This window comes from Juglans regia, chromosome 14, assembly GCF_001411555.2.
Source record: "Juglans regia cultivar Chandler chromosome 14, Walnut 2.0, whole genome shotgun sequence".
NCBI lineage: Eukaryota > Viridiplantae > Streptophyta > Magnoliopsida > Fagales > Juglandaceae > Juglans > Juglans regia.
The window spans coordinates 25,600,331-25,614,746 of NC_049914.1; the positions used below are offsets into that span (position 1 = coordinate 25,600,331).

At 34.0% G+C, this 14,416-nt stretch overlaps 1 protein-coding gene across 1 annotated transcript; it reads left to right on the top strand.

Annotated features, from left to right (window-relative positions):
- Positions 1–3,075: 3,075 nt before the first annotated feature.
- LOC108998696 (outer envelope protein 80, chloroplastic) lies at positions 3,076–13,538 on the top strand. The gene is made up of 16 exons (XM_018975347.2): positions 3,076–3,879; positions 6,052–6,145; positions 6,294–6,376; positions 6,550–6,647; positions 6,852–6,921; positions 7,594–7,687; positions 9,201–9,282; positions 9,411–9,446; positions 10,647–10,800; positions 10,918–11,058; positions 11,311–11,381; positions 11,519–11,597; positions 11,673–11,788; positions 11,901–12,048; positions 12,507–12,576; positions 13,143–13,538. The coding sequence occupies exons 1-16, from the start codon at positions 3,076–3,078 to the stop codon at positions 13,295–13,297; spliced, it is 2,295 nt and encodes a 764-aa protein (XP_018830892.1). The 3' UTR covers positions 13,298–13,538.
- The last annotated feature ends 878 nt before the right edge of the window (positions 13,539–14,416 follow it).

The following is a 14,416-nucleotide window of genomic DNA, read 5'->3' on the forward strand; positions in this document are numbered from 1 at the left end:
ATAACCTAATTGAAAAAAAATCAAATGTGAAATAAAACAAATAATATATGCAAAACCTACAGCCCCTAAAAATAGACCAAACCATCCCTGTATAAACAGAAAAATACAACACTATATTGTACCTGAAAAAAATAACTTCATACAACTCAAACTCCACAAAACAAAATGAATCAAAGTTGAATAGAAATTCTTTCAAATAATTAAACCAATCAAGTATATAAATTCAAAGAGAAATAAAAACCAACAACAGAATCACAATCTATAAAAGTATTTTTTTTAACAAATAAAAATATAGAATATGTCTTTTCTAGTCCATAGTTAACAATTATATTTTCTATAGTTACTACAAGAAAATAGATTTATAGTACATGTTAGCATCCAACAATGGCTTTTTCTATCACGTTATTCTCATCCTTTGTAAATCTTCCAAAAATAAATAAGTTAAAAAATGCATGAAACAAAAAACTAAACACATAAACCCAAAATATCCAAATCCACAACACACACTACCCAAATTCCTTCAAAGAACTAAACAATCAAGTGCATATATTCAAAGAGGGGGAAAAAAAAGCATGAACAGCTGAATAAAAAAATAAATGAAACAGAACTTAAAAAATACATCAGAGGAAAAGGCAAAGAGAGAGAGCTAAAACCGAAGAATAAAGGCAGAGAGAGAAGCAATTTTAATTTAAAACCGAGGCATATATCTGGGGAAATGAAAAGGAAAAAAGATCAAAATACTCCAAAAGACCAAAATACCCCCAATTAAACAGACAAAAACGTTAAAACAGAGGGATAAAAAGGAAAAACACACAAAAAATGGGCAGCTGCATGGACGACAAAAATAACTGTTCATGGCTATCCACACTTATTATATATAGTATACATAAATTAATAATCAAATGCAGTGCAGAAAAAGACAGAAATAGCCCAAGAAATTTACATGCAATGTAGAAAATTAATAACGCACATGCAGTTCAGAAAAAGCCTAAAAGGAAAGCAAATAAAAAATTAATAACCCACATGCAGTGCAGAAAAAGTCACAAAAATCACAACATGCAAGCAAATAATATACAAAAGGAAAGCAAATAACCAAACATAAACTGACTTCCATCTAACTACACAACCAAAACAAACCTCCGACGCACAACATGCAAATCTACAGGAAAAAAATGAATATATTCACAATAAAAAATAATAAAATAATATAAACAAATTACAAAAGGTTGTAAAAAAGGAGATACCAACTTGAAATAAAGGCCAAAACCAGTTAGTCATCATAACATCAAATGAAAAAGATAATAATTTAATAAAATAAAAATAATATAAAACAGTTATATATAGGAAATCCATTTATTAAAATCAATTCCATTCTATATATAAAATTATAACAAAAAATCACTAAAGATTTATACAGAAATAAAAAAAATTTACAAACACAATTCTCAAACTAAATAGCCCAAAAATTTACATGCAGTGCAAAAAATTAATATTCCACACGCAGTGCTTCTATCTCTTAGTATTTGCTCCACTGCTTTTGAGCAGAGGTGACAATTCATGTTTTGGATTGCATTAGTGTCATGTCAAGATATAAATATTTAATTATATAAATTAATCTAAATTCAATTTATTAAATTAAATACGTCAAATTTTTAAATCATAGTCTAATTAATTTAGATAATAGATTTTGTTGTGTTATCCATTTTGATCAATTTAATAATTAATTAGAAATAAATCAACGCGACACGACTCATTTAAATATGTTTCATGTAAATGGATTGAATTAACAAGCATAACCCATTTGACATAATTAATATAATTTAATATAAAAGTTAAAATTTATATTTATTAATAGTTACAATATCTTCATATATATATATATCAATATTTTTCAAATTTTAACTTATAATAAAATTAATATTACAAACCTTACATATAAATAGATCAAAACAGATTATTTTGGGTTAAACATGTTGACTCGTCACTATTCCATTTATAAATAGTATCTTAACAGTTCAACCGGTTAATATCAAATCTAAACTCACTAATTTAGGACTCATTTGTTTTTACAACCATTCTCATCTCATCCTATCTCATCTAATCATTATAATTTTCTCAAATTCTCATATAAAATAAAATAAACAATTCAACTTTTTCAAATATCAAAATAAAAATAATATTAAAAAATATATTCTATCAATATTTTATTGAACTTTTAACTTTTATCTCATCTTATTTTATCTCATCTGTGAAAATAATGTGTCGTTTGGTTACACAGTTTAGATGAGATGAGATGAGATGTTATGTTTTGTTGAAAATTGAATAAAATATTATTATAATATAAATTATAATATTATTTTTATTTTGAGATTTGAAAAAATTGAATTGTATATTATATTTTGTACGAGAGTTTAAAAAAATTATAATAATTATATGAGATAAAATAAAATAAGATGAGATGATTTTATTTTATTTGACCGGCCTCGTTTGCATTCAAAACCCACTTAAACTTATCTCAATTCATTATTACAATTTTTTAAATTCATAAACAAAATAATAAATATTTCAAAATTTTTAAATTTTAAAATAAATTTTTTAAATTTTTACATAAAATATAATAAATAATTTAATTTTTATTTTATTATTTACAAACCATCTTATTCCGTAACAAACCATCTCGTTTTCATAATCAATTCACGCATTGGACGTCATCCTAGTTTCGGGCCCACCCAAATTATTTAAGAGTAATGCTGGGCATCAGCCTACATCCGCAGCACACTTTTCAGAATTTTTTTTTTAACTCAACACGGTGTGTTGAGCGGCTGGAGCAAATATTTTTCCATTATTTAAACCCGTTTCAGATCCAGCCGAATCCGATACAAATCGATTCGGTTCAACTTGCCATCTCCTACTCCCTCAGTTTCACGAGGCTAGGGTTTATCTCCTGTCCTTTCAAATCCAAAGCTCCCCCCCGTGTTAAAACCCTAGACCTCCAATTGAGCTTCTGCTGGGATCATTAACGAGCTTCACCTTTTTCACTCAAATTCTATTCCGGTCTCTCTCTGATCAATAACGATGCGGCAAAACGACAACGTGCGGTTCACTTCATCTTCTCTCAAAATCCCTCTTCCTCCACAGCCATCACCCTTCAATTTCCCATTCCGTTCCCTAGCACTAGCTTCTCAAATAGAAAATACCAGAAACTCGCTCGCTCAGTTCATCGACGCGGTCAAGGCTCGCTCCGATTTCAGACAATTCAGTCCCGGATTATCTATTTTCTGGAGTCGGTCAACTGGGTCGACTCAGTTCGCGTCGGTAACTCGGAATGGGCGCTCTGACAGTCGAATGAAGAATGTGGGTGGCGTTGGGGGGTTATTGATCGGAAAATCTTCTCTTCTGTGTTCGGCCTCACTGTCTCTGATTGGGTCTGACGAGTCGACCCGGGAAGATTCCTTGGGAACTCATATATCGCCTTCTACAAGTCAAAAAGGGACGAAGAAGAAAGAATTTTTGATACCAAAATCTCCGCTTCTCTGTTCGGCTTCGTTGGCTCTGACTCGGCCCGAAGAGCCGACGACTCAGGCCGCCGACACGTCAGGGAGGGAGACCTTGCAGAAGGGGCACTCTGCGGGTCGAGTGTATGACGAGGAGAGAGTGCTGATCAGTGAAGTGCTGGTGAGGAACAAGGATGGCGAGGAACTTGAGAGGAAGGACTTGGAAATGGAGGCATTGCAGGCGCTGAAGGCGAGCCGAGCCAACTCGGCGTTGACGGTGCGTGAGGTTCAAGAGGATGTGCATAGGATCATCCATAGTGGGTACTTTTCCTCTTGCATGCCTGTTGCTGTCGACACGCGGGACGGAATCAGATTAATGTTTCAGGTATAATTATTGGTTCAGCATAATGTTCAATGTGATATAGAGAGAGTTATTATTCATTTATTTATTTTTATAAGTGATGTAGAAAGAGTTTGTTTCTATGAATTAATATTAAATGATGTGGCAATCGAGGCTTTTCTGTTAATGCAGTGCTTGCGAAGTTTGTAAGGCAGAATTTTTTAGTATTTTTTGGAAGCAAATAAAAGACTACAGAAAGTTAGATGATGCATATGATGAAGGAATGTATATCCAAAGAATGAACCGTCGGTTTTAGGAGATTGGTATTGTCTTTCAAACGCACTGGCTTATTAGCTTCTATTTTTATCTTGTCCATCTCCATCTTTCTTGAAAGAAGAAAATTAAATCCCACTTTATGTGGGGAGTGTTCCTCTAAGAAATGTTTCATCTCATCTCATCATTATAATTTTTTCAAATTTCCACATAAAATATAATAAACAATTCAACTTTTTTAACTTTCAAAACAATAATAATATTAAAAAATAATATTCTACTAATATTTTATTTAATTTTCATCTCAACTCATCTCATCTCAGCTCCAAACGGCACCTTGACTTTGGGTTGCTTGATATAGTTGTGGAGTTGAACTCATTTGCTAGTCCTCATGCCCCTCTGTTCGAAGCTCGTACCTATCCCCACTTAAAAAAAATTAATAATTTTCCCTTTTATTTTTGCGAAGCTTGCTTACTTTAGATTGCTGGAGATTATCAAAAGGACGTGTTTCTTTTTTACCTCCTCAGTGGAGGTGGGGTACGTAAAATCCCTGACATTATGAAAATATTGCCTTTTATAGGTAAACTGTAGGCGTAGCCTAAGTACACATGAAGTCTGCGAAATAGAACACCTAATTATAAGTTAGGAGGAAAAGGAGTAGAATGTTGCTTTCTAGTTCTCCATTACTTATCATGCAGGACACTTCAAATTTCCACATAAAATATAATAAACAATTCAACTTTTTTAACTTTCAAAACAATAATAATATTAAAAAATAATATTCTAATAATATTTTATTTAATTTTCATCTCAACTCATCTTATCTCAGCTCCAAACGGCACCTTGACTTTGGGTTGCTTGATATAGTTGTGGAGTTGAACTCATTTGCTAGTCCTCATGCCCCTCTGTTAGAAGCTTGTACCTATCCCCACTTAAAAAAAATTAATAATTTTCCCTTTTATTTTTGCGAAGCTTGCTTACTTTAGATTGCTGGAGATCATCAAAAGGAAGTGTTTCTTTTTTACCTCCTCAGTGGAGGTGGGGTACGTAAAATCCCTGACATTATGAAAATATTGCCTTTTATAGGTAAACTGTAGGCGTAGCCTAAGTACACATGAAGTCTGCGAAATAGAACACCTAATTATAAGTTAGGAGGAAAAGGAGTAGAATGTTGCTTTCTAGTTCTCCATTACGTATCATGCAGGACACCTCAAAGCTTTGATGCGAAAAAGAAAGAACCAGAATAGCTTTTACCTATCCAAAAATAGATATGGGAGAGATTTTACCTATTCAGAAGTATGTACAATCTAGTTTCAGCATCCTAATTTTAACTATTTAGGGTTGCTGTGTACATATTGAAACCCAGAGCTTGCAAGAAGGTTATAAAACTTGGAGAGAGATAGGATCACTTTAATCAAGAGCAATAGGTGAAGAGAAGGGAATAAGAAACCTAGGCATCATAGCTATGGATCCTAGGCATCTACCTGAGAGAAGACGTGTATTGCTGCTCATATATTATATTAATATAATACTTTTGGGGATATTTGTAGTCTTGTAGACATTTGAAGCAACCTTGTTATTGAAGCATAAGACCTGGTAGATATTGAGGTGATAGTGCTTTGTCAATGACCAGGATGTCATTCATGATATGCATTCAGAAGGTGTTGGGAAGATTGTGAGACATCCATTTCGCATGCACGTGTTGAAATTTTCTCCAAATCTCTGACTTATTATTTGTAATTGGTAAGAAACATTTTGATATTTTTTGGGTAATTTCCTGTGCAAAATTTGAAAGAGTATCAGTTTTTGCCTGTGATTAAATAGAAAGGAGGATCAGTTCGGGCCTACTCTTGAAAAACTCATGTGAAGCATTTTTATCAAGAAGTGTTTTGTTTGGTTTTGCATGAAATAGAATTTTAATATTGATTTTTATTCTGGCATAAGGTAGAACCAAACCAGGAATTCCAAGGATTGGTTTGTGAAGGAGCTAATGTTCTTCCTGCGAAGTTTCTAGAGGATTCTTTCTGTGATGGATATGGTAGGTTTTCTTTGGTCTTCTTATGTGTATAGGTCTGTGCATATGCTTGCATTTATGCGCTACTATTTTTCTTCTTAGGTTAGCCAGTTTTGAAAAGTGCTCATGGGACACCTTTATTGTTTTTGAATTTTGGTGTCAAGTTGTGCAGGAAAAGTGATTAATCTCAGGCGTTTAGATGAAGTTATATCTTCCATCAATGGATGGTACATGGAACGGGGCCTTTTTGCCTTGGTTAGTGCTTGAGCTGTGAAAATTTATCATGTTTACGCTGTGTGGAAATATAAAATTATTTTTCTATGGTCTGATCGCCTTGCCAATTTATTATTATAACTTGAGGTTAGCCTTGGTCTGCGAATACAATTATTCATATTAATGATTTTCTTCTTTTTTAATCATTGTCAAAGGTTTCAGCTGTTGAGATTCTCTCAGGGGGTATTCTCCGGTTACAAGTTTCTGAAGCTGAGGTCAATAACATCTCCATTCGATTCCTTGACAGAAAGACGTAAGACTTGCCTATTTGATTTACATGCATGCTTGACTACCACACTCAAAATATGCAATAAAAAGCTTCTAGCAACAACAATAGTGGTAGGACTTCATGGGCTATGCCTGTTATCCTCATCAACATAGTCCTTTGTTACCTATAAAAAAAAGTAGTGGTGGTAGGATTTCATGACTAATTTATTCTTTATTGCTACATCTTCAGTGGTGAGCCAACTACAGGGAAGACAAAACCTGAAACAATACTTCGGCAACTTACAACCAAGAAGGGACAGGTAGTTCATTTATCAATATTTTACTTTTTGCTTGTAGGCTCAAATATCTCTTCTGGCTGTCCTCCTTGTCACCATTCTGATTTATCCACCTCTTCTTTTGTGCAAACGCCTGGTTTGAGCCGTTTGACTGGTAGATAATTTGACAAGCCAATACTTATAAAATAATAATAATAATAATAGTAGTAGTAATAATAATAATAATTTGACAAGCCAATGAATTCTATTATGATTATTATTTACAAGAAAATAATATTTCTATTGTTATTATTATTATTATTATCAGAATTATTATTATTATTATTATTATTGTGTTTTCTGTACTTCTATAGATAATTTTACTCGTAGGAACTTCTGTGGAACATGTGTTTTTATTTTTAGAGGAACCAATGATTGGTTGTGTATCAGCTAAAGAAAAATGCTTTGCTGTATTTTTGCATTAAAAGTTTCTCTTACTTCTGTCTATTTTTTCCTGTTTTTTACTATTATCATTTCTTAGAAGGAAAATATATCCTTGTTTTCTGTTCATTATTCAATGTTTTTTGAGTGACAAACATTGACCAGATTGGAATATGAACTTCCATAATTTCCCTTTGCCATAAATGGGTCTTGCTTACAGATATGCACAAGATCTAGTTACACATAAACTGATCACTTTGAATGATCCTTCTTCAGGTCTACAGCATGCTTCAGGGAAAAAGAGATGTGGAGACTGTATTAACTATGGGAGTCATGGAAGATGTTAGCATTATTCCCCAACCTGCTGGTGGTGAGTAAAATATTTTTCTTACAAATTGATCCACACCGAAATATATTTATTGTTAAGAGTCTTATATAAAAGGTATACTATTCGGAATTGGATTTCTTATGAGTTAACAAATCACTGTTAAACAATTGTCAATGACTACTACTACAAACCATATTTTGATGAAATAGGATGTTACACTAGTACACAGGAAGTATACAAGAGACTTAATTTTTTTTTTTTTTGATAAGTAAAACAAGAGACTTAAAAATTAATAATTATAATGAGTGTAAAAGAGAAATAATGAATAGGAGATTTTGAAGGGTTGGTATTTGTTAGATTAGATGCCTTTTCATGTGATTCTTTGTTACCTATGTAGCATCTTCCACTCAAGCCACGCCTTTCCTCACTTTACTCTTTACTATATCTTGTAGAAGTGTTCTTGCATTTGGACTCCTTCCTTCACTGTCAAACCACAACATTCGCCCCTAGTGTTGCTTACTGACCTACAAAAGGTTATCTCCCTTTATATAATGCACATATAGCTAATTTATCATGTAATGACTAAGGAAGGCCAGAGCCACACTTGAGCTTATATTCCATAAGGATTAATCAAGGTTATAAGTGGAGCCCTTGGAATCAATATAAAGGGCTTAAAATTCTCTCTCCCACACTTCTGGTTGGGATTGGCTCTTATACCGTTTGTAAAGATTCAAGGAAGGTGTAAGTCACATCTAGGCCCATACTCCAAAAGAACTAGTCAAGGTCACAATTGGAGACCCTTGGAATCATTCTAAAGGAATTGAGCTCGTCCCTCTAAAAAAATGGTAGCTGTCACTCTTGTATATGTGCCATGTACTTGGGCTACATAAGCCCCCTTGGTCTTAGTGGTATGCTCCCTCCAGGTCTAAGGATCCTCTTGAGTGCAAACAATTTCTAGGGGTCATTGGACTGGGGGAACTTCCCCTTGAACTACTCGATGTGTACTTGCAGGAAACTCCTTGTTGGAGGGCCTATGCACCCCTAGGATTAGTCGAGACTTTGTTCTCGGACACCCGTTGCCAATAAAAAAAAAAAGTACTTGGGCTATGCCTATAATCATCAATAAATTTCGTATTTACCGATTCCTAGTTTCTAATGTGACTACATAATTAGGGCATTTTCTCTGTATTCGACATTTGGTATATTAATAAATTCTTGTTTTACTTATCAAAAAAAAAAATTTCGTATTTACTGATTAAAAAAAGCCCTTGATCATGTTACTGGCCCATATGATGCCTCGCCCCCTTCCCTCTAAAAGTAAATGCACATCATAAACATCCATATTGTACAACCTATTGATCTGATATTTTGTCAGTGAACTTTTTTTTATCAGGAAAACAACTTTTTTGGATTGTTTTTCTTAGGCTTAGATTTTTTTCAGGTTGAAAGCTGACAATTATTGGCACTCACCTCCTAATAATGTTTCTTTGCTGGTTCTATTTTTATGTCCAATATAATTTCATATTTTTGCTATTTTTTGTTTTCACTATGGTAGATACTGGTAAGGTTGATATGGTAATGAATGTTGTTGAGCGTCCAAGTGGTGGCTTTTCTGCTGGTGGCGGAATATCAAGTGGGTAAGTGTGTTGGTTTGAAGGACAATATCACGCATACAATCTGACTAAAAATGGACTATTTTTTCTGGATGATATCTACTTAGTGATATAAAAATATGATATTTACTTGGTGATATTTCAATATATAGGATTACAAGTGGCCCTCTATCAGGACTCATTGGAAGGTATGGTTACAGACATTATCTTTTCGGTATATTTTCCAGTTCTAATTATTCTTCCTTCTTCACCACATGTGATAATGTAGATTTTATTTTTTTAAGTAACCTTTCCTATATCTAAAGGAGCAATGCTTGCTTTTTTGTGAGGCAATGGGTTGTTTCCATGCATCCATAACTCAAGATAGAAATGACCAGTTTTAAGTAATCTATCTTTAAACCAAGAAATGAATCAGTTGTCGAATTTATTTGAGCCAGAAGTGTTACCTTGCACATTTTACTCTTGAAGAGTGCTTATCTTGACAAGATAACATGGTGAAGCCAGTTCTCATACTTGCGTGAATGCCAACTCCTGCATGGGTTCATGTAACACAGGAGTCAACATAAGTTGAAGTTTGGTGGGTTAAGTCTATTCTTAGTTAAGAGATTATGATCAACACATCAATTTGTTAGTCTTGGTTTTATTATGTGCCAATGACGGATACGAACAGAGTGTAGCATGTTTGGCTTTTGCAATTTATATCACGGATTGCCAGGGAACTAGTACCATGGCATTACTTGAAATAATTATGATTATAGTTATTTTTGAGAAACGGGTTGATTTTATTATTGTAAAAGAGTTATCTCCTGGATTTTTGCTTCACATTTTAATATTATGTCTTCTTAGTTTATGCGTAGATGGGTGTTTCTCTTGAGTATGCCCGGTGTACTTGATTTTTGCCTTTTGTTTTCAATTAATTAAACTTTTTCTTTTGCTACAAAAAAAGGTTTATTAAATGAAAAAAAAAGGCATAACCCAAGTACAGGGATGCTTTCAATTAGTAAAAACATTGATTACTTTTCAATTAATAAGACTTTATTTTGTTACAAAAAAGAAATTTGTTAATTGAAAACAATAGGCATAACCCTAGTACAGGGGACACTTTCAATTAATAAAACTTGCTGATTACTTTTGAGTGTTTTCTTAGTTAATAAAGCTTTTTTTTTTTAGTTGCACATTTTCTGATCTTGTAAAAACTTCATGGTTTGTTTATTTTCATTGTTGGAAAGCTAAAACTGCTCAAGTATCCAAACATTGATTTGATGTGGATTAGTGCTATTTTGGAGAAACACATGCAATTTCTGGTCGTAGTAACTAGTGCACACTCGATTCTTGTGACTTTTCATAATTATGCCATCTCTCTTATTGTAATTTTATATGAATTGCAGCTTTGCATACTCTCATAGAAATGTTTTCGGAAGAAACCAGAAGCTCAATATCTCATTAGAGCGAGGCCAAATTGACTCGATATTCCGCATAAACTACACAGACCCATGGATTGAAGGAGATGACAAACGGACGTCCAGGACAATAATGGTTCAGGTAATCTCATTTTTTTAATGCCCCGATGAATACCTTTTTTGATAAGTGAGTATGACAAATATCTTGATGATGGGAAGCTGATTACTGCACATTTCTTTTTGATATTTTTGTTTTTAGAATTCAAGAACCCCTGGAACACTGGTTCATGCCCAAGATGGAAATGATGGTAGCCTGACCATTGGCCGTGTGACGGCAGGTATTGAATTCAGCCAACCATTCAGGCCAAAGTGGAGTGGAACGGCAGGACTTATTTTTCAGGTACTTGCACTGAAAATCACCATCAGCTATGCCTAGCTTACACCAAATAGAATGAGTTTCTTTTTAAAAGAAAAACTGGCTGATGCTAGTGATGTTTTGATATTGAAATGGGATTGCAGTTTTTATGCTGTCAGAAATCCATGGTGAAAAGACTAGTATTTATTTCTTGTCTGTATAATTATCTTTTCTTTTTGTTACTCCCATTTATTAATCTGCATTGTTACTGATCAAAGTTAATCCTCACTGTTTTAGCATGCTGGTGTTCGTGGTGATAAAGGAGATCCTGTTATCAAGGATTGTTTTGGCAGTCCTCTTACTGCAAGGTATCCATTTAGAAGTGGATACTACTATTCTCTTATGAGTTTGTTTCCCAGGTGTTAGGTGTTAATTTATAAAGAAGAGGTCCGGTACACACTTGGTTTGGATCTAATGATCTTCATTTTTTTATTCGGTTGTGCAGTGGAAAAATCCATGACGATATGCTACTTGCTAAGTTTGAGATTGTCTACACTGGTTCTGGGGACCAAGGCTCCTCGATGGTTAGACCTATGACAGTGTTTATAAAGCTATAATTCTTCTTATATCTATGACACTCGTACCTGTTTCCCTTGCAGTTTGTAGTTAACACGGAACAGGGACTTCCTGTTTTACCTGAGTGGTTGTCTTTCAACAGAGTGAATGCTCGTGCTAGGAAGGGTGTAGAAATTGGTCCTGCTCGCGTTCTTTTAAGGCATGGTGCCTACAACACCCCTCTCTCTCTCTCTCTCTTCCCTGTATTCATCGTAATAGAGGCAAATGTTGATCTGTTTAGTTTGCTGACATGCTTTGTTTTTCATTGCTAGTTTGTCTGGTGGCCATGTGGTTGGTAATTTCCCTCCGCATGAAGCATTTGCCATTGGTGGAACAAACAGTGTGAGAGGTTACGAAGAAGGTGCAGTGGGCTCTGGCCGATCTTATGCTGTTGGTTCTGGAGAAATCTCTTTCCCCTTGGTAAGGGGTACCTTTTTTGTACATTTAAACAACTAAAATAAGGCCTTTTACGCAAAATGTAAGATTTTAAGCATTTTAAGAGTACATTGTTTTGTTGGCAGAATTTGGGAAAGGGGGTGGGGTTCACTTTTAGATCTATAGCATTATCGAAATGATAAGAAATTGTTACACACAAGGTTCATTTATATGTTTGATATAATCTGTGTATACACCAATAGTTATTACTGTCCCTGGTATTTCGTGTCATTTCTTGTAGGGTTGGGGGTACTTCAAAATGTTTCAGATATATTTTGGTCATTGCATTTGTCCTTATTCATGTATTAAGATCACCAACAAGGCAAACTTCTTCACTTTGACCAACACAACTCTGCTAATGCTAAGAGTATCTGAGAGATTTGACCCTTTGATTGCAGCTTTACTTGGAAACTGTAATTTTGATTTGCCTACATGTTTTGCAGTTGGGCCCAGTAGAGGGAGCTATTTTTGCCGACTATGGAACTGATCTTGCATCAGGCCCTACTGTGCTTGGTATGTATTTTTGTCTTTCTCATATACTCTGTAAATTTTTTTTCCTTTTTGGTGATTGCCAGATTTCTGGTCATTATTTGGGGTTGTATTTGCTATTTATACATAATGGTGGTGATTATGAGATGACTGGTTGTGAAGGTTAGAAAAGGACAGTTTAGAAGAGCCAGCTGCATTTTCTGTACGCTCGACAGGCTCAGCCATTCTGCGGGATGTCTTTAAAGCTTAATGGTCTGGCATAAAGCCTCACCATCGAGCAGAAAACAATGGTCGTCTTCTAATGCAGGGGATCTTTGAACAATAATTTAGGCAATGAAGCTTTATTAACATTCTGGCAGATGGTTAGTTAAACATTTTACCTGGAAAGGAATACAAGTTGGCAGCAATCTAGACATGCTCCAGTTTCTGAATAAGTGCGGCTAGATCAATCACTGTAGAACTCAATTTTATTGGACATTTTTAATTGCTCAGATTTTTTCCTCTTAATGCATTTTTAGTTCCCGTTTCTTCTTTTCTTCGCATCTTTCAGCTCAAGCTACATTTTCAAAATATTCGTGCTTCTTTACCAGGTGATCCGGCTGGAGCAAGGCTGAAGCCCGGAAGTGGATATGGATACGGGTTTGGCATCCGGGTCGACTCACCATTGGGCCCTTTGCGTCTCGAATATGCATTCAGTGATAAGCATGCCAAGAGGTTTCATTTTGGGGTTGGTCATCGGAACTGAAGTTCTTTTTATACCCTAATATACTATGGATGCTAGTTGTTAAGGTCCTTATCTGTACCATTACCTTTTTTTTTTTTTCCTTTTTTGGCAGAGGTCTAGCATTTCTAGGGAATTTATTTATTTATTTTAGGTTTTTGACTGTATAATTGTGGCTATTACCAGATTCAGTGATGCTATACGTTTTATATATAGTCTCCCCCGATCTTGGCAATCACAAAGATGACATTTGCGTTTTATAGAATATAAATTGCTTCTATTTCAACCAAACTATTCTTTGATGCTTATTTCCATGCATGCATATGCAATTCTGTGTGCGTCTATGCGTATTTCCACATGAGCAATGCTCGGTAAAATTGGAAAGGATGAACAGAAGATATATAAGGTTGCTTACAAGCTATATATATACGACTTAATTTCTTTAGTTATTGGCCTAATAATCATATATCTTAAGACTAGATGTTATATTCTCAAAATTGCTTGTCCGTAACTACTAGTTTTTAATTATATTACATAACTGATAGAACCTGCATGTTACTCAAGCCCACCGTTTTACTACTATTAGACCACTACATCCGTTTTATTTTCTTTTTCGATCTTTTTTTTTAACTTTTCAAGTTGTTTATGAATATTAAAAATCCATGTGACAACTTTATTTTTCTTCATAAACAATATGAAAAGTAAAAATCAAGATCAAAAGGAAGAAAAGAAAAGAAATTGGACAGTCAAAATTAGGTGGTTCTAATATTTTCCTAATTGATATAATGAGTATCTTGTATCTTATTGTGATAGATTTTATATAATGTTAGTGTTGGTAGTTTTATATAATTAATTGGAGGCATTATTTGTATTTTTTCTGTAAACACAATCTAATTAATCAAACTGTGTTCTTTTCTTCATTAAAATAAAGTGACAACCTAATCCATGATCGATACCTAATTTGCTCGAAAGAAGAAAAAGAGGCAGTAATATTTTTTTTCTTCTCAAATATTATTTCAATATTCTTATTTATGCTCATAAATTTTCAGCGAGTACAACCCGAACCGTACGTAGTTTGAATTTTAGGAAGCTGTTATCACATTTATATATATACTAGTAGTGTATGTACGTGCGATGCACGTT